Source organism: Gymnoscopelus braueri (assembly GCF_963280865.1).
Source record: "Gymnoscopelus braueri genome assembly, chromosome: 13".
Taxonomy (NCBI): Eukaryota; Metazoa; Chordata; class Actinopteri; order Myctophiformes; family Myctophidae; genus Gymnoscopelus; species Gymnoscopelus braueri.
This window is the reverse complement of record NC_137615.1, coordinates 26,793,632-26,821,283: the sequence shown is the minus strand read 5'-3', so window position 1 is coordinate 26,821,283 and position 27,652 is coordinate 26,793,632. Positions and strand designations below refer to the sequence as shown.

Sequence of the window (27,652 nt, the reverse complement as noted above, 5' to 3'; positions counted from 1 at the left end):
CCAAGACTCTAGGTGTAACTTGCATTAAGGATCTGACACATTTGATATGCTGTGTTCTGTTTTAAGTCATTTGGCAAAGGTTCTTCTTCTTTCTGCTAATTCCCATCGGGGTCGCCACAGTGGATCATCAGTTAAATCTGCCACCTCCTGTCTTTTAATTTGGCAAAGGTAAACTTCAAAATTGCTGAGGTGCTTTGGGATACATGTTTAACATACAGTACATAATGCACATGACAACATACAGTTTCCATACATAATGCACATGACAACATACAGTTTACAGAGGGAAATAGTACATTAATCCACCAATCTATCCATATATACACACATTGTTGTGTAGAACTACACCAGTCAATAAAGAGTCAATAGTTAACGACTATCAGGTACACAACTATACAACTAGTACATCAGTCAATAAAGTGTCAATAGTGACTGCCTATTGCGTTGTAGTAGCTTAGCTTTTAACACATGCAGCATGTTAAAGCTGCACTATGTAACTTTCCTGTTCTACCACAGATTTGAACCTAGGTCTTCTGTGCAAGCGCTGACATTTTTACCACTGAGCCTGCCTGCTTGCTCCGGGGAGAAATTGAATTTTGTCAACCAGACACAGGATTGTGTAAAAAGTCGTGGGCCTCGTGGCCAACATAGACACAGGATCTAAATGTTTCAATAGAATAGCATGGAGACCAAATCCAACCACCCCAATTGTATAACTTATATTGTATTAACATACTCTAAAATACAGATTATTCACTAAAACAATTACATAATAGAGCTTTAAATTGGAATTCTGAAACTCTTGTCAATCTAGGTCAAGTTGGACTGGCTGCAGGGGACATATTGTAATTAATCTCTCTGTCAGCACTACTGCCTTAAACATGTAATGTTGTTGTTAGAAGTAATAAACACAGAATCTACCGGGAGGAAGTGGACTAAGAAAGGGGAGGAGCCAAACCCGAGTTCCTGTTTTACACAAAAAAGAAGGTGGTGCCCCCAGAGGCAATACTTTTACAGAATGGGTTCCCAGACTGTATTGTAATAGAATGACAACTAAGTGCTGAATCTGTTCTCTTCAAGTCGTGTCACAGACAGGTGAAGCTAAGTAGCTACCACTTACCAGCTCACCTGACTTTATCATATAGAGAACTATATGTATGACTCCACTCGTATTCATTTTTGTTTTCAATTCATTTAACTGTTTTTGTATTTATGTAGCTCACAACTCTTAATGTTTTATTGCATTACTGTATGTAGCCTTGTAATTATTTACTGAGTTCATTTCTAAGGTCTTTGGATTGCCTGGTCATCTAGTTATGGCTGCAAAATAGTTTTTGAAGCTGTGAAGTAGAGAGAAAGAAAAATGAGAAAATGATGAAGAGATAAACTCCAGCCAAAGGGATTCATATACTGCTGGTTTTCAGTTGTTATGTCAGAGAATAATTTAGACCTGGGACACCTGAGCTGAATGCAATTAACTACATGGAAGAATCAAAACTAACTGTTCTGGGCATTCAGAGACAGATCTGAGATCTGTGGAAGGTGGAAGCAAACAACAAATTGTCCAAATGTCTATCTGACGGACCCACCACTGCTGTAAGACAACAAAGCTGTAGACAAATAATTGCTGTCAAAGCTGTAACTCTGCTATGATAGTAACATGAATAGAAGGTAATACTGTAGCACAGAATACTACCACACCACTGTATTTCTTCTCTCACCATTTCCCTTATTATATATTATCTCCGCCAGGCTGACAGGCAGAGATTTGTTGTTTGTTTTGCTTTTGCAACTGTTGTAGAGCCTTAAAGAATAAATATAATCTTTATTATCAGTAACACATTTTCTGAAACACAACACTAAATCATCCTAATCTCTTTCACAGCCAAGTTTAGGAATAACAGTGTCAGTAGGCTACACAGTAAAATCCTCAGTGTTAAAGGAGGTCCAAGTGTTGTTTTTATTAGAAAATAAAAAGTTTAAAAATGTAAAGCTCCTATATTCAGATGTAATGTATAGTGCTTGTACAGTAATGATCTCCTCATCTGTCCTATTCTTTAGTAAACAGAAAAAATAAATTTTCAGATTGGGATAGCAATAGTATCCAATTCAGGAGAGAGAACACCACAAAGATCATTTATCAGCTTCAGTTGTATATTGTCCCAGTTACAATTGTGTCTGTCTTTTTTATCACTTAGAAGTTTAACTTGTTTATCCTGTATCCTGGATGAGTTTTCTGTATGAGTTTTCTCTCCTGACAGAATAAAGTTGGTATCCCATTCCCAACCTGGCTTTTCTGTTTACTAAAGAGCTGGAGAGACGAGGAGACCCTTGTTACTGAACAAACACTATATAGCTATATATAGAGCTATTTAGCTCGCCTCTCACTCATTTTATCACTAGTCCCCTTTAATTCAACTATTTGTAACTCTGAGAGTGCACAAATGTAATCAAACGGACCATAAGGGACCCTTTTGATTCAATGTGTACACTCTCAGAGTTAAATTAACATGTATTGAATTTCTAATTTACTTTTTGGGTGAACATTGATGATGTCTGGTGAGACTGCTCTGAGCTCTAAGCAAAAATGACGTCATGCTTTGGGTGAGAATACGCCCCCTGCTGCAGAACGCAGATATGCACCGTCCGCCCCCCTCCCCCTCCCCCTCCCCCCTCTGATCAACAACCAGCCTGGTGGTGATATGCTGCTAGCTAAAGCTGCACGGAGAAGCAAAATGGCCGACAGTAAACTAACCGATCACACAGCGTTTGACAGTCATCAAGAGGTTATGCATGTTTCGTTTACAGCTTGAGAACTTACATTCGCGCAAACAAGGACATTTGCCTTCCCACGTCTTTTTCTATTAATTAACATTTCGCCTTTCGGTGATGTCATTTCTTATTCAATTTAGCCTTGAACGCCTCGAAGAACTAGCTGCTCGCGGAGCTAGCTGCTAGCTTGCTAGCCTGCTAGCGTTGTGGGTCTGCAAGAATATTTTTTTTCTTTTTCTGCACAGAAGCACTTTATGTTTGTGATTCCTGAGGTGAGTCGTTTACCGTTGCCGTACTTTCACAGAACGCTCCTTGAGTTCTCCGGTTCAAATGGACGTCCGAGGCTTATGTCACCGCACCGCGTTGTCGTGTTTTTATAAGACTGTTTAACGTTAGCCTTTTAGCTTCGAGATGAGATGCCCAGCACAGCAGACGTCACTGAAGTTCATCGTTTAATTACGGCTTATTTATATATTACTTCGTCGCGTGAGCCTTTTGGTTCGATACAAAAATACGTATTTTCAAACGGGGGGGAGAAGAAAGCTTCGACACTTTATTTTTTTACCCCTAGTTGATATAAATACGTCATTTTGTGTCGAGCGAAGGGGGCTCGCGCGAACTACTGTAACATTATATATTATAGTTCTAATGCACGAGCTGCTACTATAGCCAGGATAGCAGGCATGCGTGTGTTGCTTCTGCTCCCTATAAACAACGTTAGAGTTGACAGCTACCGAATAATAAACACAACTGATCATCAGTGAATAATAAACACAACTGATCATCAGTGGTGGAAGAAGTACTCAGATTTTTACTTGAGTAGCAGTACCACAATACAAGTCTGGTATTCAAAATATACTTGAGTAAAAGTACAAAAGTATTGGTATATGCAGTATATTACGTATTGGCATCAAAATATACTATAAATACCAAAAGTAAAAGTACTCATTCAGAAGGTCCCATTGCACAAGTTCAATATGTATTGAGAAAATATTTTGAAAATATAAGTTGTGTATATATTTTCAAATAGTCAAATTACAGTAATATGCAGGGTTGAAGTGGTTAATGTTTTGTAGTAATATTCAAAATCTTCAAAAATTACTAACTAAAGTTTTCAAATAATTGTAGTAGAGTAAAAGTAGAATATGGCTCTGAGATGTAGTGGAGTATAAGTAAAAGTACTGAAAATTGGAAATACTCCAGTAAAGTAGAAACACCTCAACATTGTACTTAAGTACAGTACTTGAGTACATGTACTTAGTTACTTTACACCACTGCTGAATGTGAACATTGCAGCCTCCGCCAGCAGCTCGTGCGAGTCGAGTTTGTCTCGCGGGCAGCCAGCCGAGCCGTGCCGTTCTTGCTGCGCTGGCCGCGGGGGACCGGCTCGGTACCGCCTGGCTGTCTGTGACTGTGGGCCACACAGCGGAGCGGCGTAGTGACACCAGCTGCTGTTAGCACTCAGCTAACATTAGCCTCTCTGGTCAGCAACTGGTCAAGAACCCGTTTGGTCGCAGCGCCCCGCGTTCTACTGGTCGCTCGCCGACAAGAACGGATCTACAGGCTCACGACCTTGTAGATCTGTTCTCGTCGTTGAGCGAAACAGTTGTACTCTCTATGAGGCTCCCCCCCCCCCCTTTTTTTTTAACGTGACAGTGACCCTGAATATGGCTGGGAGGAATGAACTGTTTGTGTGCTTAAAACATTTCTTCAAATTTACGGCAACTAATAACCAAAGGGTGTCGTTATCTGCTGAAATGATGTTGGTGCACATTAGAGGATTACTAGTAGAGTAACGTTAGCTCTCGAGACAGTGGCAGCTTTGCTCATTATGTGCAGCTTAGCTAGCTGGAAGGAAGGCTGTGCGTAATTACAGCTAACTAAAGTGTGGAAGCCTAGACAGATTTCTCAATAAATGAGGGTCCTGTCAAAAGACAGTTAGCCACCTGCCTTGTGCATTCCACAACAGAACCAGGCCTTGCATGGCTTGATTTTTGCATGTTCAGATAATAGTGCTTTCCACAGTGTAAACCTGAAGAAAAGACTGACAAGTCTCTCTTCTATCACTAGTTCCCATTGCATCCACACAATCCCTTATTCTGTCCCTTCTAATATTTATCATGAATTTATCTGCTATTCGCCAGCCGTATAAGAATATTATGTAAGAGGTTTTTAACCTCAATGTGACTTGCTGGGTAAATATTAAGGTTATATATATATATATTTTAGTACATTAAGTCCCTTATAGCCACCTCCTGTGTTCACTGTTGGTTGTAACTGCAATCGTTTGCTGTATGATGAATTATGCAATGAGCAGAGCTAGGCTACCATGGACTGTTGGCAAGATGTGTCTCTGGTTAACATTACAGTTCTTACTACATTAACTAATTGCGTAGAAGATGTAAGCCTGGACTTTACTATCTATAGTCTGGTGTGATAGTAAAGTACGGAAACGGACTATAAAGTAGCTACTTTCTACACGCAAATGCCTAAAAACATCCAGCAGTAGCACAAATGTATGCACACTAAACAGCTGAAAAGGGTCAGCTTCTTCTGTCATCAGTTTATAAAGCCAGCAGCAACAACAAATAACGTGAAGTATTCAGTATTTTCACAATAAAACATTTCTTTAACAAAACTACACACACCAGGTACTACCAGAGCAATGAATGTTACCCTTCAAATTACTTTGGCTTGAGAGATGCCACGGTGCAGCAGCAGTTGATGTGGGCCACTCCATATAGATACAATGTTGTGAACAAAGTTGTGTTGTTGCGGAAGAAAGAAGTCTACCTGTTTTCGCCTGGTTTGCTAACTTCCCTGCTGTAGGTTGTTATATAGGACATTGTATTGTGTCAATACTTGAATATCGCTTCAGATTATAGGCACTTAAGTCTGTCCAGACCATAGTAGATGGTGACAGTCTTTTGATGAAACACATTGTATTTGTTTTATGTGTGTGTCTAAAGTGTATTAAAGTGTGTAAAGTAAAAATATTGCATAAACAATATTTTTAAAATATTATTCTAAATATTTTCCCAGACAGGAGAATCAGGAAAGGGAACAGCAGTTAATGGAAGACAAGAAAAAGAAGAAAGAGGATAAAAAGAAAAGGGAAGCCTCTCAGAAGGTAAATATGTTATTGAATGCAAACCTTAATTTTTTTCTAGCAAAATACAAAGTGATCTTGCACAGTTCTGATAGCGCAGTTCTGATAGATAAGGAGTTACCTGATGTTAGGAACGTGAAAACCAAGAGTCTGGGCTAACAAACACTTTGTATAGCTGTATGCCCGATTTCTTTTAGTTCATTCATTTATCTTTTTTTGCGACGCACTGATAGTTTTGGGTGCTAATTTATTTCCTAGCAGCTATTAGCATATGCTCTGTTCTGCTTGTTCTTTACCAACTACTAGCACTTACACAACCTAAAGCTCATTTAATACAAAAGTTTACACATCAGCCTATACAACTAGAATCACTCACTGACATTGTAAATAGGTCCATAAAGTGTGACGTTTTTACATCACAGACTTTCTAGACGCTTGGATCTCACAATGAAAGTTGTTCATGTTAAATTTTAAAGGTAGAGTAAGTTATATTTCTTGGTTAAACATTTCTTTTGTGAAAAAGTCTAGGCTCTATATTCTGATGGTAATACTTGCTATAGTATAAAGTAGAGGCATATATTGCTCATTAATTGACATTTGTGATTTCTGTAATTTCAGGTGCCAGAACAGAAAATCAAAGGTAACTTTTTTCCTCTTCTTACCTTCCTTCCTCTGTTCTCGAGGGTGATAGTGGCTGCTTGGGAATCGGAAAGTTCCCGGTTTGATCCCTGGCGCCCCCCTGGGTTTGTGTCAAAGTGTCTTGGTGCCTTGCATGGTTTCTTCTGCCATCGGTGTGTGTATGCACATGTAATGCACATTGTAAAGTGTTTTGGATAAAGGTTCCATATTAATAGAATTTTTACCATTTCTCTGCTTTCATTATGAATGTTTGAGTGGTCTGATTCCTAGTCTTGTTATCAGAATAATCTTCCCTCTTTTTATGTACGTGGGATAAATAATATTTACGTATATTTGTTACCTGACAAGAACACATTATTACAGCGTGTCCGCAGGTAATGTTACAAACCACTGGACCGATCCGTGCCAAATTTCTTGTGAATGCAGCCAGTAGGACAAGGAAATAAAATGAAAAACACAATATATTTCACATATTGCGTTTTCTTTTCTCTTTTTTAATTTAGTTTTAGAACTAACCTTTTATACTGGAAGTCGAGGGAGGTCAGATTGGGCCTAAACTTGTTAAAATAATTGAGATTACTGATGTCATACTAGTACTGCTGACATCATAGACTACATGATGTCAGAGATCCACAAGTAAGCCATGCCGTTATTAGACCCTGTCTTTTTAGTTGGGGCACTGTCCTGGGAGAGAGTCGTTGGAAGCAGAGAGAAGGCTGGTTGGTACCTGAGAAAATGTCCAGTATGCTTATAGTCTTGTACCGTTGGGCATTGGAGCAGTTATGGCTTTGTTCAAGGGCACTTTGTCAGCAGTTGTAGGGGAGAGGGGAGAAACACATAGGCAGTCACATTGATTGCACCCACACACTCCTTCACATTTTGCCATACTTGATGCTAATACAGCTCCATTTTGATATTTTCTCACCCTGTCCTGTATACAGTGCCAGAATCAGCCAAGCCCTCCTCTACCCAGCCACTCGCCACCCCGGGCTCAGCATCCCCCAGCCCTGGCCCTGCTCCCCCCTCGTCCCCCTGTCCTGTTGCAGCCGGGGTTTCCGCGCAGGTCCTTCCCGGTGGTGGGAACAATGCAAAGCAGCGGGCTGCTGTGGCCACCCGACAGCCCTCCTCCTCCTCTGGAAGCCAGACCTCGCAGCAGCAGCAGCGCTACATGCCCAGGGAGGTGCCCCCAAGATTTCGCTGCCAGCAGGACCACAAAGTGCTACTGAAGAGGGGCCAGCCACCGCTGTCCTCCATGTTGCTGGGTGGAGGAGGAGGCGGGGGTGGGAGTGGCCGGGGAGCCACCCCACCTCTCTCCTCACAGGGAGGAGATAACACCAGTGCAACCACAGCTGGAGCCACAGGTGAGTTATAGCTCTTTAGACTATAGAACTAATGCTCTTTTTGGCTATGACCGGTCGGTCATCATTCAAATCTTTGCTGAGAAATAAATAAAATAATTTCTGTTTTTCAACCAGATCCCAACCTGGATTCATCTTCTCCTTCACCCCCAAACTCATCCTCATCATGTGTCGCTGCTCTGTCGTCTTCTTCTACTACTACTTCAACTTATGCAAATTCCACATGGGGGGCAGGCTCTGGCAGCCAGCCCTCCTCTCAGGGCTGGGAGAAGGTGATTGTGGATGGGACTGACCTGGAGGAGTGGCCTAGCATCCTGGGCGGGGCCAAATCGGGTTCTGAGGGGTTGGGAGGGGGACGAGAGCAGGATGGCCCCCACAACAGCAGTGCCTCATGGAGTGAGAGAACCATCCAGCAGAAGGGAGGAGGAGCATCAGGAGGAGGAGGGAACTTGGACAGTCCCTCGCCGCCTCGCTCCTCTCCCCCTTCCTCATCCTCGCTCAATGAATGTGTCCAGTCGGGTGGCGTGTGGGGCTCCTCCTCCTCTTCTCAGGCGGAGGTCGGAGCAGCAGCGTTCTACAATTCCAAAGTCTCCCATCTTCTTCCTGGGCCTCAGGAGAGCCCTGTGAGTGGTGGCAGCGGGGTCCCTGGTGCCAACTTTAACCCCAACACCAACCCCTCCGCCTGGCCCGCCCTGGTGCAGGATGGGACGTCGGCTTCGACAAGCGAGGCCCTCCCTCTACACTCGTCCATCACTTCATCTTCCCCATTCTCTGCCAGCAATGCCCTTGCCACGACTCTCCCTCTGTCGTCTGTGAACCAGGCTGGCCTCCATCAGCAGCAGCACCTTGAGAGGGTTGGAGGAGCCAGGGAGGGAGACCAGCAGCCGCATAACTGGGCAGGACTCGGACCTGAACTGGGATCAGGAGGAGGAACAATAGGAGCAGGACTGGGACCAAATCAAGGAGGTGGAGATGGGATGGACTCTGGGGTTGCGGGTGTCAGCGGAGGAAGCAGTAATCTTTCTGGTTCTTCACCGTCCTCTGCTGCAGCCTCTTCTTCTTGGAGAGCCATGCCACCAACCTCCTCTGACCTCAATTCAGGTGCCTCGCAGACTGATGGCTGGGGTGGTGGAGGAGCACAGGGGCAGGAGGGCAGTGTGTGGGGCTTTGGTAGCCAGGGGGAGAAGGCAGGATCAATAATGGGTGACAAAGGGTGGGGCAGAGGGAATGATGGTAGCTCAAATACCCCAGTGGTATCTCAGGGAGCTTGGGAAGGAGGGAGTTCGGAGCCAGAGTGGAGCGGAGCAGGAGCAGCAGCAGGTGGAGGAGGAGGTTCTAGTAACCCAGCAATAGGAAGCAGTGGAGGGGGGAGCAGCAACAGCAGCAGTAGTGGAGGTCGCGCAGATGTTGAAGCCGCAGTTTCCCAGGATTCTGGCTCTCCATCGTTTGCATCTATGACAACAAGAGCTTGGGACAATCAGAAAGGGGTGGACAGTGGGGATGTAGGAGTTGGGGAGTGGGGGGGTGGAGCAGGAGTTAGACAGGGAGGAGGCGTTAGAGCAGGTGGAGGACCATCAATCTCCAGCGGTGGAGGCTCCGTGACAGGGAGTGGCGGGGCTGGAAGTGGAGGGGGAAGCGGGCCTCACAATCAGAAGCACGAGCAGTCCTCCTCTGGACGCCATCACCCCAACCCGAACCCGACCCCGACCCCCAATGCTGAAGTGGCCTTACAGAGCATGCTCAGTCGGTCTGACCTGGACCCCAGGGTCCTCTCCAACGCCGGCTGGGGTCAGACCCAGATCAGACAGAATGTGGCCTGGGAACTGGAGACCAAAACAAAAACGGGAGGAGTGGGGAACAGGAATGAGAGAGGCATTTCATCTGCTCCTTCCACATTCTCATCTTCATCATCCATGAACACTACCACTAGCCGTGGCGCTGGGTACCCGTCTAACCCTGGTTCAATGACTACTGATCCATCTCCTGGCACCCACATGGCCGGCGGGAACTCTGTTTCAATGAGGGATTCACAGCCTGCCCGCAGCCCACAGATGGCGGGCAGTGTAATGCGGAAGCCTGGATCTCCAGTGGCTGAATTGGAGGCCAGCCAGGGAAAGGTAACTGGAGGCTGGGGAGAACGTCCAACAGAGAGCAAGGGCAAAGGATGGGGGAGTGAAGAAAAAGAATGGGGAGATCACAGAGGAGGTGGACCAGCTGGTGGAGGAGGAAACAGGAGGGAATTCGGAGAACAGGGTAGTGGTTGGGGAGGTGGCCCAGAAGATAAAGGGACAGGAGGATGGAAGGAGATGGGGAGAGGAGAGGCAGGCGGCTGGGCAGCACAGAGAGCAGCAGCAGCAGGAGGAGGTGGTGGTGGTGGTGGTGGTGGTGGTGGAGGAGGAGGAGACTGGGGACAAAGGGACTCCAAGCCTGGAGGGGGTTGGGGAGATGGAAGAGGCAGAGGTGGAAGTAACTCTGATGAGGGTTCCTCCTGGGGTAACCTGGATGAGGGAGGCACTCAGAGAGGCGGCTGGGGAGGTGGAGACGTGGGTGGAGGCAAGCCTGTCCAGGACTGGGGAGGTGTCAAACCCCACAACGCAGCAGCACACATACCAAACAGCCAACAAGTGGCAACTATGAAAGCCCCAAATCAACAGCAGCACCAATCACAAGGCCAGCAGCCACCGGGAGGATCCATTCAAGGAGGGTGGAGTGGTCGGGCCGGTATCGGTGGTGGTGGTGGTCCACCATCCAAGAATCAGAACCAAAGTTCAGGTTGGAACACTGGCCCGATCCCTCAGATCCCCGGGGGCAGTGGTGGGGGCAGTGGTGGGGGTAGTGGTGGGGGCAGTGGTGGGGGCAGTGGTGGGGGTAGTAGCAGTGAGCCCCTGGAGGCCAGTGGCTGGGACGAGCCCTCCCCTCAGTCCATTAGCCGCAAGATGGAGATCGATGATGGCACTTCAGCCTGGGGTGACCCAACACGCTACAACAGCAAGAATGTGAATTTGTGGGACAAAAAAAATGCCCCAACAGGCCAGGGTCACGGCCAGCAGGGCCCCCCACCACCATCCATACAGCAGCAGCCACCAAGAAGGCAGCAGGGGATGCAGCCAAACAGGGACACGAACCCTAGCAATGCTGGAATGGGTAAGATGCAATCTATTGTGATTCATAAATGAGGTATAAAGTAGGGCTTTTGTTAGTTAGCTGTGACTTTGTTCCCCAAATCATCAGACATTTCACAAGTGCATTTGCTGTTTAATCAGGAAATGTATTACCACAGTATGTAATTCTCCATTCTGTAACATGAATCCCCCAGCAGAACTCGAAGACCTTGTCAAAACTCCTAACGCTTGAAGCAAATTAGAATGAATTGGCCTGAATAATGTGCAATCTTGCCCCGTTACGTATTGAAACCCTCAATCGTGTCCATGCCTCCAGGTCCAGGTATGTGGGGAGGAGGTGGACAATCTGTCGACAACGGTGCAGCTACCTGGAGTCAGACATCTGACCCACCACCTGGCTGGGGAGACCCGGATGAATCTGCTAAAGCCTCCGGCTGGGGGAATCCCTCAACTAACCTTAACAAGTCTGGTAAGAATAGAAAATAAGTGTAAGGATAGCCCTATGATAAGTAAAGCCGTAAATGAAGGTGGATACAAAGGGTGATGTATGTAAGCTACAAAGTTTTAATAATCTGAATGACATCAACTAACTAAATTTAGACGGTCTCCTTCGATGTCTCATTTTTACGGTGTGGCTCTGCAAGAGGCTAGCCATCTATAAGTCTAATCTCGCAAACCGCTGGCCAAACTTTGTATGCACCCTGCCAGTAGGCCACAGAAGTACCTTATTTGTTTTTTACTCGCACGTTTTGTACTTAAAAATATATATATTTAATTTGATAATGGAAGTCAATGGGGCTGGGAACCCTTGACCAAATGTGGCCATACTTTACATCATAGACAACGGACATCAAAAATCACAGGCTGGTAACATGGAAGTCCAAGATCCACATTGCATGCCGTTTCTGTGTGTGGATCCTGAGATCCACATAATTCCTCAGTTAATGACCACCCAAACCAAGTTAATCTAACACTCTTTTCCCCCCCTCCCAGGCTCCAAGCCAATGGAGGGTTGGGGAGGGAAGGGTGAGCCGTCCGTGGCAGCCTCCCGTCACTCCAGCTGGGATGAGGAGGATGACGGGGGTGGTGGCGTCTGGAACAGCACTGGCTCCCAGGGAAGCAACTCCTCCTTCAACTCTGGAGGCTGGGGCCAGGGGCATGGGGGAAAGAGGGGGAACATCAGGGTAGGTTTCCACTTTCCAGAACATGCATAATCATTTTATAACACTTATTCTAGTTGTTTATCTTAAACAAAACAAGGCAAAAGTTGCATATTATGTTAGAAACATCAGATAATTATTGGAGTTTATGATTGGATGGTCACAATACATTTGCAGACAGGCTGATGCATGTCAACCTACTATCTTTGCCAGGTAGATTTTCTTCTAATACAATAGAGGTTTATTCTTGTGCGAGTTTTTAACCCCATAATTCTAATTTCTTTTTTTTACTTGTGTATTTGTTACAGGGTGGAGGAGGGGACAACTGGATGGGCCCAATGTCACGACAATTCTCAAACATGGGTCTCCTGGTAAGATTGAAAACGTTAACCATTCCATCTAAATATTATCTTTTACTGGTTCGTCATACTAGACGAGAAACGGCAAATTTCCATGTAAATGTATTTTCCTCTTTAGAAGCTTTTGAGATTAATCACATAAAACTGGTTAACTAGTCACTGAAAATGACTAAAGACTGACCTATACATCTGTTTGGGCGATATATATCAGCCTTTATTTTACTTTTTTTATGACGTCTATATCAGCAATTATGCGGCTGATGTGTCCCGATTTCATGGCTTTTAAATCTTTCCTAAAATAGCCCATCTACAATCTCACAAAGCGTCACATCGCAAGGTGGTCGGTAAGCTTGTAGATCGGTTATTTTTGAAAATGTCAGAATAGGGCTTAAAGGAGCACTTTCAGCCATATCTTCATATAATTGATCCTCACTAATTATAATGTGGCACTATTTCCGTCTATTCGCTCTGCGGGTCATTTGCGGATTATGGATAGGTCGGAAAGCTGCCTACCAATGACAATCGATCAAGTTGGCATGCTGAAAATGGAAGAGATTGTTCTTGCATTGATCAAAAACCCCAAAACGTTGAAATCTTGTTTGAAATGACCAAACCTGCTTACCGATGATGTCACTGGTTGACAGGTTTCTAAACTGTCCATACAGCTCTCCTCAGACACAGGGCGAGTAGACAGAAATGGTGCCATCTTAATAAGTATTAGTGAACCAAATGGAATATAATTTGTCCTCAGGCTACTCACCAATGCTCATTACTGAAGAAACTATCTTCAGTAAAATTAAAGGTTTAGCTTGTGTATTTTAAATTTGCTTTTGCATTATGTAAGTAAAGTGAAATGTTCTTTTCACAAAGTTTCATATTTATACTTAAAAATGTCATCTATCAATTATATTTGTGTTTATTTATTTTTTGTGTTTATAAGTTGAATGCTCTCAATACAAACTTCAAATCTTAAGTTTTCCAAGTTGATGTCAAGATTTATTTATTTAACAAAATATTGGTCAAAATATCGGTAGCCGGTTTTCTAGGACTCTCCAAAATCCGGAACCTGGAAAAATAATAATCTGGCATCAGTCGAACTCTACATCTGACTGTATGAATTATCCATAACGCCTGTTCCATAAACACCCCATCTTTTTACCAGTTGTACTAATGACTAATGAAAAACTTTCATAGGGTGATGACCCAAGTGTTGACAAGAAGATGGAAGGAGATAAGAGAGGAATGAATGACTATAATGGAGATATGCGGAGAGGAGTAAATAGAGGAGGAGGCTACCGCATGCCCGGTTCCAAAGAGATGGGTCCTGGTGACATGGGGCCCTATGGGGACAAGGTATGAGACCTTGTTTGTTAAACGGGTGTCTTTGATGCTGGAAATCCATTAATATGCTTGAATTCGGAATGTTTTCTTTAAAGACAAGAATGTGTTTGAATTGTTGTGCTAGAAATGCTAGAAATTGTATTGGTCTACCATTGTAATCAATGTGACTGGCTGAATTTCTCAGCTCACATTTCGTGACAATTTGAGCTACTGGGGGAAGCTGACTGTTCTTCAGAGGTGCTTGAATTGTGACTTTCAAGTGGTACTTACATGGATTTAATTCTATGACATTTTATGCTGATGTACTGTAGATGGGTACCCATGGTGTGTTTGGTGGCAGCAGTGGAGGGATGCCTCAGCCTCGAGGGATGCACCAACCTGGCATGCATCCCATGAACCCTGCCCAAGGGTTACGTGCTCAAGTGCCTCATCAGTTCCTGTCCCCTCAGGTCTGTTGTCTGTTTCCCCTCTGCAGTTTTGGATTAGGATGAATGTTTTGTCTGTATTAATTTGGAAGGACCTAATACACTTCCTCAGCATTTCCTCAGCATTTGGGCTGCATGATACAGACAAAAGAATATTGTGTAATACTTTATCCAAATGTCATTAACACAGTAAAAAAGATTATTGTGCCCAATATTGTTAACTATTTTTTTATTATCGTCCTGGAAACTGTTTGTTCTACATTTTTCAACATTTATTTATGCTCAAGAATGAGGTGACCTCAGCACAACCAAGATGTGCTATCTTCATATAATTGGTCCTCACTAATGCTCATGATAAAATGGCACCATTTTTGTCTACTCAGTCCGTCTCAGAGTAGGGCTGTGGACAGTTCTGAAACCCGCCTACCTGTGACATGATCGATGGGGAATCCAAGCTAGTAGGAACTGCAGGGTTTCTATTCCCGAAAAGTTGGCATGCTATAATGCCATTGTTCTCACGTTAATAATAAATAAATAAATAAAACCCTGCCTAATGATGATGTCACTGATAGGCCTGTTTTTGAGATGTCCACAGCCCTCCTATGAGACACCATTACCATTTTTATCATGAGCATTAGTGAGGAACAATTATATGAAGATGGATTAAAAAAAAAATGTTGATGAATGAATGAATGAATTATTCAATGTGACATGTTGCAGGTCCCGGGTCCAATGCTGAAGCAGATGCCCTCACCTAGTGGAAGTGTGGGTGGAGGAGGAGGTGTCGGAGGAGTTGGAGGAGGGGTGTTCCCTCCCCAGCTGTCCCCACAGCAGCTAGCAATGCTCAGTAACATTTACCCCCAAGTCCAGCAGTTCCATCTGGTGAGAGCTTATATGTCGATTGATTTTGAATTGATTGAGCGAAGGATAGATGGGTGTGTGGGTCGTTTAGTAGATTGACTGATTGATGGAGTGAGTGAGCTCATATTTAAACTAGGGTTTTTGGTTGTCAGAAATCTCAAAGTTGCATGAAAACATGGCAACTCGTACAGCAGTTTGTTTGTGTGCATGAGTACATGAATACACACGGCCATTCCAATCCAGTATACCTTACATTTCAGTGTATAGCTCAGAACTGTACAGTAGTCACATCCTATACCTGAGCATTAAGCTAAAGTATATTATTTTGCCTCTCCCTCCCCCATTCTGCTGCCAACCCTCAGGCCTGTCAGCTCCTGCTACAGCAGCAGCAGCAGGAGCAGCAGCGACAACAGCAGCAGCAGCAGCTACTGCAGAACCAGAGGAAATTTCCCCAGCCTCAGCCTCTCAGGCAGCAGCCGGATCCACAGCAGGTTAGCAGACTTTGTTCTCAGAGAAAGAGATTATGTGGCCCTGGAGCACTTTGGGCAACTTGACTCAAGGGCACTTCGTTTATCCGGTATTGGTGATGCTCTTGCTCAACATTTGTGTCAGGAATGCCATGTTCAATGTCATTGTTGACTGGTTCAATGACTTGGAAAATTGTGACTTAGGTGCTAGAGATGTCAATCTTCTTCTCTAATCCCTTTTTAAATGCTTTATTATATAATTTTCTTAATTTAAATATATTCAATTAATTATAAATGCTAAAATGTAACCTGCTACGTAGCCTGTAGGTTTATACTAGGAATGTGCGCTGCTAGTCGACTAAAGAGTGCTGCCAATACTAGTTTACTAATTACTAGTTTAAATTATTTATCATTTTCTTTTTTTTTTATTGCAACATTGTGCTTTTTATTCTCCGAAAATAGATTGTTTTCAGTTTTGTGATCCCTTCCCACTTATACAAGGTTGTATTGTCCCTGTACCAGAATGTATCAGAATAAGTGATAGTTAAGCCATCTGACTGAGACAAAATGTTGTCTACATTTACCGGGCCATATTTGTGACTTTTTGTGATGATTGATGTAAATCTTCTAGTTCCTTCTCTACTGTATGTTGAGTATAAAGGTCCCACTCTGGCCTACACTAATCTATTCTCCTCGTCATCCTTTCATTATTGTCCTCAGCTGGCCAGAATCATGGCTATTCTCCAACAGCAGAGGCAGCAGCAGCAGGGTGGTGTGGCTGGTGGAGGTGCAGCTGGAGGATTGAGTTCCAAGCTGTCTCCCTCTCACCTGGGTGGAGGTGCATCCAAACAGCCCATGGTAGATCCCCTGCCACACCCTGGAATGGGTGGCACGCTGTCAGACCTTCATGCCAAATCACAGGGCATGTATTCGGGTGAGTCCAGTGGGCAGGATGAGGTTGGCTCTCTCAGATGCAACTTTTCCAAACAGTGGCTGATGTTGCTGTGACAATGCCTGTTGCCTCAAACAAGCACTTATAGTGACTGCACAGCCTTCCATTACTTTTTCTTTGATGTAATTGAGTTTAAAACGACACTGATGGTACTTGTGATTTGGGGCAGGGATTTTACCCACCAACTAAATTTAGAAAACATTCAAATTGTACATGAAGGCAATGCAATTCTGGCCATGGATAATAATTATACTGTACTTCATAGAACGGAAACATTTATAGAACTTTATGACTGTATTAAAAATGTACTAAAAGTTACCAGATACCATAGTAAAAGCAGGCCTCTTGACAGTTTGTTTGGTACCGTAAGAGCATGTATGTGCATGAGTGATGAATAGTTCATGGAAATGGGTGGAATGTGAAACCTGGAAGTTGTGATTTATGTGTTTTGTATTTCTCCTTCCTCAGGTCTTGCCCCTGGTAGCAACCTGTCAGGACTGGAGCTGGGTTCCATGGTGGGAGGGATGAAGGATGCAGGTGGACAGCAGTCTCGTTTTAAATGGATGATGGAGGGACACTCCCCTGCACCGTCGCCCCCTGACACCACCGTCCTTCACAAGAATGGTAGGGTCAGCAGATGGTGTGCTATGTACCATTTTCCTCAATGCCAAGATTGACACATTTGTGAGTTCACAGCTTACAACCTGTCTTGGATAATTATTGCAGCTGTAATTGCTTTCATTCATGGTTATCTGACTGAGATGAGAAATGTGTTTGACACAATCCGTTATAACTTATTTCTGTCTTTCGCTCACCTAGGCCCTTTACCCAATCCTATAAAGGCGAGAGGAGGCTCCCCGTACTCTCAGTATGATCTGCTGGGGGGTGATGGTTTGGGGATGCCCCCTCAAGGCCCTGCAGACAACTGGCATCGAACCCCTGGAAGCAAGATGGCCACTAAGCCTAGTTGGCCCCCAGGTAACCGCTTCTTCATCTGCTTTTCTCTCACCTTACCACCGTTAATACATGTCATTTTCTATTCACACCTTCAGCCATATATTGTACATAAACATAGTTCATTTTCCCATTAATGGCTTTATTATTAAGGATCCGTTTCTGCTAACACTTTGTTTCCAAAGAGTATATCTTTAAAACTATTTGCTGGATTTTGCTGTGCATCTTGATAAACCCTAACACCATGAAAAGCAATGAGTGATCTTTCCTCTAGCGCCTCCTCCCTCAGTCAAAAATACTCACTCTGTTCAGACGTTTTCTTATAATTGAATGGGCAGATTGCAGGACTAACACTAAGGAGCCTCTAGGGGGCTGCTAGAGTTTGAGATAATAGAGATAATATACCAAAGTACAGATTTCCACCGGTCTAATGTCCATTCCTTGTGTTTCTTGGCCCAAGCCATTCTTTTATTCTTCTTCCTCATTAGTGGCTTTTTTGCAGCAATTCAACCATATACTGTTGGCCTGATTCACGCAGTCTCCTTTGAACAGTTGATGTTGAGATGTGTATGCTACTTGAGCTTGAACCAAATCTTACACAAATAAACATACTGATAAGTTGACATGGGAACAGTACAACTTTTTACTGAGGAATTTGGCTTTTTAGATTGCAGTAAGTTAGATTGCAGTAGAAAGACTTCTCTAAACAGAGCATCATCAGTCTACCTGATCTCCTAGCTCATCAGCTGTCTTTGTTGTTGTGATGACAGAGTTCCAGCCCGGTGTGCCCTGGAAGGGGATCCCGAGTCCTGGAGACCCTGAATCTGACCCCTACATGACCCCTGGCAGTGTTATGGGATCCCCAGGACCCCCCAACCTCAACGACTCCGACCACCAGTTACTGCGAGACAACACAGGTACTATTTGATGTATAATTTTACACTGACTGACTGTTAAATTAAGTTTACTGCAATGTGTTTCACAAGAGGATTTTTATTGGCAGGTTTCTTTCTTCCTATGTTTCGGTGTCTGACTTCTTTATAAAAATGTAAAGTCTTTGTTCAATTGTACATTTGTCATCCTGCGTTTTAACCTTGATATTTTATGTTTGTCTGATATGGCGCGTGCCATGGTAACCCTGTCGACAGGCAAAACACTGCTTATGGGCAATGCCACGGCTGGTATCTTTTTGTATGCAAGATCATTATTAAGATGGATCTTCAGATGTTTATTTCACAGATGTTTCTTTGCACAGGAGGTTAACACATTCCATGCCAGAGTTTAATCTCATAATGTACTCACCAGTGCCAGCGTTTTATTGTTGTTTTTTAGTTTTTTTCATGTCGCCACAGACCTCGCTAAATAAGTTAAAAGTGCGCGTTCATTTGGTTCTAAACACAGCGGATCCGTGAGAAACGGCGAGCGAAAACAGTTTCCAAATCCGTGCCGCCATCTTGAAGCTACAGCCGATCAACTGTAAACAGTGATCAGCGAGGAGAAAAACAACAACCAGAGAAAATCGAGTTTTAAACAGGATCCCAGACAGGAAGCGGATACGATCGAAAAAACCGGAACCCGAATAATTCCGTTTCCGACCGGAAACCGGAAACGGAAATGGATCAAAAAAATTCGGAAAGTGCACCTGGGGCACTTAACATGGGAATCGGCGGTTCGCGTAGATCTACGCGACTGGCACGCTGCGGCTTTAAATAGGTTCGCGTAGATCTACGTGACTGGCATGCAATGTGTTAATTTATACTCCATGCGCATCGGTTGCCTTCTTGACAAAATTAACAAATCTACAAGATATACAGCTATCCACACACCTTGCATTGCAAAGCGCTGATGAATTGCAAATCTGTTTGTTTTGGGAGGCAATGCAGTCAGGTCTATGTAATGGAGTGACGTTGTCTATGTAATGGAGTGAAGTTGCAGGACGATTTTTTATTTTATTTTGGTCTTCAGCAAATGATGATCCTCCTGATTAACGTTGGTTTGCTTCAATATTGACATCTACCCGATGACTGTTATCACATTGCGCTCAATTGGTACTTGCCTGTGCAGGCAGGTCTAGACAGGTTCTAATTGACCACAGTTTTCTTTCAATGCCCAGGGCAATCAGGAGGCCCTTATTGACGGACCCTGGTTAGGATTGTTGTACGATGCGCTCAGGTGGCGCAGTGGTAAAGTGCCTGGCCACCACCGCAGAGGTTGTGGGTTCGAAACCACCGTGGTGCATCCGGCTCTGTCGAGTGTCTATACAAACACAATTGGCCCGTTTTCAGGGGAGGGAAGTCGGGCGGGGAGGGTGATATTACTGCATGTAATCCTATGGGCTGGGGTGGCACCTGTCAACAGGGAATGTTGGGCGGGAGGAGTAGTACGAAGCCTCTACGTCCTCACTGACAGTCAGTAGGATACAACAGCAGTGACAACAAGTGTGTGTGGGGAGGAATCAATTGGCAAAAAACTACTAAATTGGGGAGAAAAGGAGGTAAAAAAGCACAAACTAAAAAATAAACGGTATCGTTGTACGATCACTTCTAGTACCGTAGCGTGTAGGCTCTTCCAGGCGAGTCTGTGCTGTGGCTTTATTGAGTCTCGCTGTCAGGCTGAGTTCCAGTTGCTGACCATTGATACATGCGCAGTTCCCGTTCTCTGGGATGCCTCTCCCCGTGGCGCTCTGAGTCACGGATGGGGTCTTAGGTGTTCCACGGTACTTTAGGCCGGAAGGTAGGCTGGGGTGGGCAACTGTAACGGTCTGCTCCACCATGTGGAAAGCCTGGTTATGCAAAGTTAGTGGTCGGCTTCTTTGCTCAGCCCCATAGGACTATAAAGTGAGCATCCTATGTAGTGAACACAGAATTTCTGTCCAGAACCTGCAGTAAACACTTCAAAACTTTAGGTTACTTGCGGTTCTCTCATAATATGACTGAGGTGTCTTACTATGGAACGCCCTAGTCAGTGTGTCCCCAAAATCTCTTCTGCCCGGTTCTCCTCAGTGGCTGGAGCAATTGATCTGCATTTGCACACAGCCATTGACCATTACCATGTGCACGGAACAGCAAAGCCCGTTTTTCACTTTCCCCGAATGTCAGCTGTTATTAGCGTTTTTGTGTTTGCTGGCTCCCGTGTTGCCAAATCATTTGCCTGCAACAAGCGCTGGTGCTCACTCTTTAATGCTACCTAGAGTTTCCACATTTTATCAAAATGAAGCAAAAGAAAAATCAGGCCTCTGTGCCATCATGGCATGCTTATATTACAATGACAAAATACTACAGGTTACGATTGGGCCTTATTATTTTGACAGTCCTTTCAGTGAATTGCTGAGCTAACTTGCCAAATATCTAATTTGGCAGATAACAACTATTACGATACTTTATGAAGTGGTGTGCTTTGTATTGCTATAATCTGTCTCTGTGTCTGCAGGGCCAAACCCCTCCCTCAACACCTCGCTGCCTTCACCTGGTGCCTGGCCCTACAGTGCCTCAGACGGACCCCTTGGCAATGCACACAGCACAGGTACCTTTCTTGGTTCCTAATTTATCCCTCTTTCTCTCTGCTATTCTTGCTCTTTTTCACTGACACCGGTCATTCTATCTCCTTTTCTGCATTTCTTCCCATCTCATTCTGCCGTAGCCTTTATATCTTTTTACTTGAACACAAAGCTGTGCTTTGCTAGATGGAGCTTATGAGTTGGCCAACCTGTGTCCTTCCTGCTCCCTTTTCTGTGTTGTTTATCAAAATTCTCTTGCCCCCACCTCCCCATTTCCTCTTCAGCAAAATACTCCGAGTACAAACCCAGCTGGCCCCCAGAGCCCATCGGACACAACAAGATGTGGAAGACCAATCGCAACAGCTCCCAGCTGCCACGCCCCCCTCCTGGCTTAGCTCCCAGTCAGAAGCAGGCCTCACCTTCCCCATGGGGCAGTGGAGGCCCACGAGTGGCCAGAGGTGGTTGGGGAGGGGGTGGGGCTAGCCAAGACTCCAGATTTGGGCCAGGTACTGTTTACAACTTCTGATGAAACTCTGGAAAAGATTTAACCATTTCATAACCAGTTTGTACCAAATATGTAGACCCACAAGTAGATTTCTAAGTGCTTTTCTCTAATGGACTTGTGGACAATCTCCAAGCTTTCTTTGCTAAATCTGAGTGGAAATGATTAAAAGATCATTGCCGAACTAATACAAGTCTTTAGTGCTCTCCTTGATATTGGCGGTTATGTGATTGGTTTTCAAAGCATTGGCCGTAGGATTGTTAGCCGCTGTTCTTGCCAAGTCCCCAGACGTATCAGTAGGTGGACTTTTCAGGTTGTCTGGCAACGACGACTACCAAACTAGAAAGTAGAAGGATTTATTTGGAATATATTTGAACACTGTCATATAATGGTGTAGACCATATAAAAAGAAATATGAAAATTCCATCATGCAGTAATTAATACATATACATATACTGTACATGTTACACAGAATACAAATGCTACAAGATCCATCACTCCCCAGCCATTGTGTTTGCAATAACTGGAGCACTAACCATGTACGGTACTTTTATATACTGTACTTGATCATTATTTATTGGACTAAATATCTCTGCTGTTGGCAGAAACCAGCTAACTCCAAAATGTTCATTTTTCAGTAAATGAAAAGAACAAAACAAAGTGGAGTTAGGAGGTTTTGTTAATCATTGATAAGAACAGCTGAATGGACCTCCAAGGCCACAATGAGGTTGGAGGTTAAAAGGGGGTGGAGCTTGGAGTCAGCAAAACCAGCTAACTCCACCCCCCTTTGGTGGAGTTAGCCGGTTTAGCAGAAAGTTTGAGGATCCAATGGAGTTAGCTGGTTTTGTCAGAAGCGCTTTTTAATACTTTTCATTAGTTACATTTTTTTTTACCAACACACAGACGTAAAGGGTGCACTGATTTATGGGGAAAATGATTTATGGTCAAAATGTATATATTATACATTGCTGACATATCTGCTATAACTTTAGGTTAAAATCGTAATGTAATGTCTTTAGTTTCATACTCATCTTTGTACTTGCCTAATGTCCTCACTAGGTTTGCCTCCTTTCATCTGTTTTAAAAACATATTTTTCTCTCTCCATAGGCTCAGCTTGGAGTGATGGTGTGGCCTCCAGAAGCAGCTGCTGGTTGCTGCTGAGCAACCTGACCCCTCAGGTACAGAGGGAGGAAAGTGGTGTATAGACGAAACTCTGCAGTGCACAGCCAGGAAAATAGTGTAGTTAGAGTGTGAATGGGGTAAAATATGTGACCGAGAGAAATAACTGGTATACCAGATCTGCGATTGAGAATCTTCAAATACTTCTATCATTCCTCTAAAAGTCAGAACCGAAATCGGTGAGCAAATATGGAAGTAATGCACAATTATCAAGTCACGTTTTTCCTCCATGATTTCACTGGAGAAACTCACTACTACTGTTCTGAAATCAGAGGAGACTTCTCCACTGTTGTTCAATCGCAGCTGTGTAATAAAGTCCGTCTTTCATACAATTATGCAGTAAGTTACAAGATTAATCCTTTGCTGCTTCTGTTATGTCAAGTCCAAATAAAAATAAATTTACCACAAACTTGAGTTAAAACTAACTACGGTAGTTTTTAAATAAAAGTGTGCATAGGAGATGTAGTATGTGCCTGTGCGGTCAAAGTAGACAAGTGATGATTACGGACATAATGTTTGGGTAAATGAATTGCAGCATTGTTTATTTTCTTTTTCGTTGCATAGGTCTAAGATATGTAGGGAGAATCAAAATGTAACTGCAACAATAGAACCCCTATCGCATTGGTTAGACACTGAGATGCCTGCCTCTGCACATACTGCTCCAAATAAATTCAGTGACTCTGGCTAGAGATGACTTTGGACAAAACATCTTTTGTTGAATTTGATGACTATTCTTATTATAAAACAAAATGGAGAATCAGTGTTGGGTTTTAAAGTTTCACTCTGAGACATTAGCAAACATGGATTGGGGCGCTCGGTGGCGCAGTGGTAAAGTCCCTGCCCACCACCACGGAGGTTGTGGGTTCGAATCCACAGTGGTACTTCCGGCTTTGTTGGGCGTCAATGCGAACACAATTGGCCCGCGTTAAGGGGCGGGAAGCCGGGCGGGGAGGGTGATGTTTTACTGCATGACCCTACGGGCTGGGGCGGCACCTGTCAGCATGGAGTGTTGGGCGGGAGGAGTAGGACTAAGGCCCTACGTCCTCCTGATGGGGGCTCCTCACTGGCAGGTGAGTCAATAGGTTACAACCGCAGTAACACAAATGTGTTTGGGGAAGATTTAATTGGCATAACGACTAAATTGGGGAGAAAAAGGCGGTAAAAAATTGTTTACTCATAAAAAAAAAAGTTAATCGACCCTAAAAAAAGGTTGTTGGAGCAATTCCACCATTGGTAAAGTATTATTAAAACTTTTTCCCAAAGATGTATTTAACAAACTGAAAATCCTTGTCAAAACTTTAAAGCCTGATTTCTTACAATTTTGAGAAAACACTTCTATAAGATGCAAAGATCCTACACTGGTTTACCTAATTTCGTAGCTTGAGTCCTCTAACCCCCTTTTGAAATTAAAATGTAAAAATTCATTTTCAATGATACACAATTTACTGCATTCGGTCACATGAGTGTCCCCACTGGTGAACTTATGAGCTGTGGATGGAAGACCGTGAAGCAGTTGAGAGGAGAAATAGTGACAGGGGAGCATGCCGTGAAGGCAATTCAGAGTTTTAATGTTCTCGTGACCTATCAGTGGAGCAGAATTTACAGCAGCCATAAAAGAAAATGGCCGCCCAGACAGATCGTCCTGGGGTTTGAATTTCAAACGTGCTAAACCCAGGGTTCTCATTCATCAGCATTCCCCTTCAGTCTATCTTATGCAAATGGACAGAATCATGCATGACCCAGCCATAATTGGATTGTGAAGTTGGATCCATTTAATCAATTAGGGACTGCGCGACTGACTCTGGCATGGAAGAACTGTTCTGGGAAAAACATAGGATGGAAAATGTTTAATTATGCAGACTAGACAATTTTTCGCCCACTTTCACTTTTTCATTACAGTAACACACATGGGCTTCATTTCAGTGTGCCTACACACAGACACGCTGTCACTGTCGTATATATGTAAATCTGTGTAATGTGCAATCTCACTACATACTTAATTGACACACGCCTCTTCATCTGCATAAACCTCCAGACTACCTGACCTTTCTCTGGCCCTGTCAATCAATGGCTCAATGCTAAGGACAATTAATATTGTTAATTCATAATTCACACACATCCATGCAGGGAAAGCAATGTTGCACCTAACCTGAATGCAGCTTTCGCTTTCACTACAGATCGATGGTTCCACACTGAGGACTATCTGCATGCAGCACGGTCCCCTGCTGACCTTCCACCTTGGCCTGACCCAGGGCAGCGCTCTAATTCGCTACAGCAGCCGACAGGAAGCAGCCAAGGCCCAGGGTGCACTGCACATGTAGGTTAACTCTAACTAAAGTAAACCCATCTTTTTAACTTTGGATTCTTAATGATTGACACTTACTATTGAACACGCAATGATAAACTAAACTAGGATGCAAAATGACAACTTTGAATGGACTTGGTAGAGACTATCATCACACTAGGCTAGTGGGTAATACAGATGCTACAATTTGATTTTCAAATTAAACATTTTTTTGTTCCCCCATTCAATTGCATTAAATAACACTTCTAATTATCACTTTTTAAAATATATTTTTTACTTTCTGTCAGGTGTGTTCTGGGCAACACCACAATCCTGGCGGAGTTTGTGAGTGAAGAGGAAGTCGCTCGCTATTTTGCACATTCCCAGGCTGGAGGGGCAGAGGGGGCCAGCGCAGGAGGGGTAGTGGCCAGTGGGACTCAGGGGTCATCTGCAACAGGCACTGCTGTGGCCAGCAGTGGAGGCAGCTCCCCAGGAAGCGAGCGGGGTGGATCTGGGACAACTACCGGGGGGAATGGAAACGGCAGTGGTAGTGGAGGAGGAGGGGCGGTTCTAGGTAGCGTGGGGTCCTCTAGCACCGGCTGGCAGAGTTTGGATGGTACAGGCAGTTCCTCGGACACCTCTTCGGCCCAAGGACCCGGGCTGGGAATATTCTCTCAATGGAGCACCAACGGAGCAGGGGAAGGAGTTGGAAGTACAGGTGCAGGAGGTGTTGGGGGAGTGGAACCTGGGAGGTCTGGGCTCTGGGGAGGGGTGACTGCGGGGTACCCCAGCAGCAGCCTCTGGGGGGCACCCCAACTGGAGGAGAGGCACCAAATGGACAGCCCTGCTGCTCTGTTGCCTGGTGACCTGCTGGGTGGAGGGACTGATTCCATCTAAAGAACCCCCTTCATTTCTAAGTATAGGTTTAGACACACTGACACAACATACACTGGGAAACATGTGTACTTACTATAGCACATACACAACACAAACATCCACACATTTACATGGTATGCATATTAATGTACTACACAGACATACACACATGCATACATGATATACATAATGTACACACACACACATATTGCAGAAATGTGACATGCTTACACACATTCTCGTGGCCAGACTTAAGCTATTATATAAACAAATGCAGGGACTGTTAGATGTGTATACGGCCTTTTTCCACAGATGAAGATTTCAACTGCTTAGACTTGAACCTGAAAAAAAAAAAGAATGAGAAGTTGGTCGGTCTGAAAGACTTTGACTCGACTGGATTGCAATGTGCTTAGTAAAAAAAAAAGAAAATAAAAATAGGGGACTTTTCTCAACAGATTTACATACACATGCACACACCAAATTCAGACGAGCCTTTAGACAAGGTGGGCACTGTAAACAACATTACCTGCATCGTATAAACTTAAAACTACTACATGATGTGAGGTGAACGTGCAGTTTCCATTCATGTCCTTAACATTAAAAGAGACTGAATCCAAACACATGCAAACACACTGCTCCGATTGACGACAGAACTGTATCTTACTGTGTATGTTAAAGTTTGTTTTTCTGTTTGTACGTATGGTTGTTTTATTTTTTGTTTTTCAAACAGTGGAAATTGAAAAATGTCATTTTTCCTTTTTTTTCTTTTGTTTTTCAAAATGCTGACCTCTTACTGTTGTATCTCTCCCACACTCTCTCTCCTTCTCTCTCTTATCTCAATCACGTTTGTTACTGTTGCGATGATAATTGTTGAATTGCTGGCAGTTTGAGGCTACGTTGCATTTCTCCACGTGTGTGTGGGATACTGGGCACAGTACGACATGCACAGTATGTGAACGTGTGTATGAGTGAGAATGAGACCAAGTTAGTGGATAAACCGCCGTGTGTGTGTGAGAATGATAATTTTATGTGCGCATGTTACTGCCTGTCGTAAGTGTGAGCGAGGCTGCTTACTATACAGAAGGTCTATACAAAAACATGTTTTTGAGTGCATTCGGTATACTGCTGACTGTGTGTTCAAGAAATATTGGCACTAATGCTTTTGGTTTTTTTTTTCTCATTTTAAGTTGTGTGTTTTTTAGCAAACTTGTCTTTTTTATCGTCCGACTTGCAATAAGATAAAAAAAGAACATTTTAATGACACAAAGAGCTGAAGGCATACGTGTTTGAGGAAAAAGGACATGCCAAATCTTATCAAACTGTGTGGATTGGGTGGGAGGGGTCGGGCGGGGTTGTTTACAGATGCATAATAAGAGTTACCGTACGTTTTTATGTTTTGTTGTTGTGTATTCGTTTTAAATTAAGACAGGCTTTAACACTCCTGTTCAGTGTTTTTCGTTTTGAGATTTTACAAAGGAAAAAAATTTATTTAAACAAATGAGAACAAGATTAATAATAAAGATGAAAGTATTGGCTTCTAAACGTGTTGTGTGATTATTATGTAATGTGAAACCTTAATAGATATATTGAACAAGCAACTTCTAAACAATTTCGTTCAACTACCATGCTATGTACTGTAGCACAAAAAATGTATACAGCATCATGCTTATTGGTGTGAGTTGATCAGTTTAGTGAACCAATTTAGTCAGTTTAGACTTTCAGTATGTTTTGTCTTAGAGAAAATACTTGATGTCAAATTCATGAAATTGCATGGAATGTTAAACGTAACAAAGAA

The 27,652-nt window shown here is 43.7% G+C and overlaps 1 protein-coding gene across 1 annotated transcript; it reads left to right on the top strand.

The window, feature by feature from the left end:
* The first annotated feature begins 2,705 nt into the window (after window positions 1–2,705).
* Window positions 2,706–27,383, top strand: LOC308099484 (trinucleotide repeat-containing gene 6B protein-like). The gene is made up of 22 exons (XM_080448228.1): window positions 2,706–3,044; window positions 5,815–5,902; window positions 6,500–6,521; window positions 7,462–7,881; window positions 7,996–10,223; window positions 10,305–11,022; window positions 11,317–11,469; window positions 11,994–12,184; window positions 12,469–12,531; window positions 13,714–13,872; window positions 14,172–14,309; window positions 15,006–15,167; window positions 15,509–15,637; window positions 16,334–16,547; window positions 17,034–17,189; window positions 17,385–17,543; window positions 18,290–18,436; window positions 20,949–21,041; window positions 21,300–21,521; window positions 22,626–22,696; window positions 24,875–25,014; window positions 25,290–27,383. The coding sequence occupies exons 2-22, from the start codon at window positions 5,846–5,848 to the stop codon at window positions 25,876–25,878; spliced, it is 6,231 nt and encodes a 2,076-aa protein (XP_080304354.1). The 5' UTR covers window positions 2,706–3,044; window positions 5,815–5,845; the 3' UTR covers window positions 25,879–27,383.
* Window positions 27,384–27,652: the final 269 nt, after the last annotated feature.

Excerpts from the sequence above, each read along its gene's own strand:
- LOC308099484 (XM_080448228.1), top strand. The coding sequence starts at position 5,846 with ATGGAAGACAAGAAAAAGAAGAAAGAGGATAAAAAGAAAAGGGAAGCC. Across the intron at positions 10,224-10,304 it reads GCGGCTGGGCAGCACAGAGA|CCTGGAGGGGGTTGGGGAGA; the intron begins GCAGCAGCAGCA and ends AGGGACTCCAAG. Across the intron at positions 18,437-20,948 it reads GTTACTGCGAGACAACACAG|GGCCAAACCCCTCCCTCAAC; the intron begins GTACTATTTGAT and ends CTGTGTCTGCAG.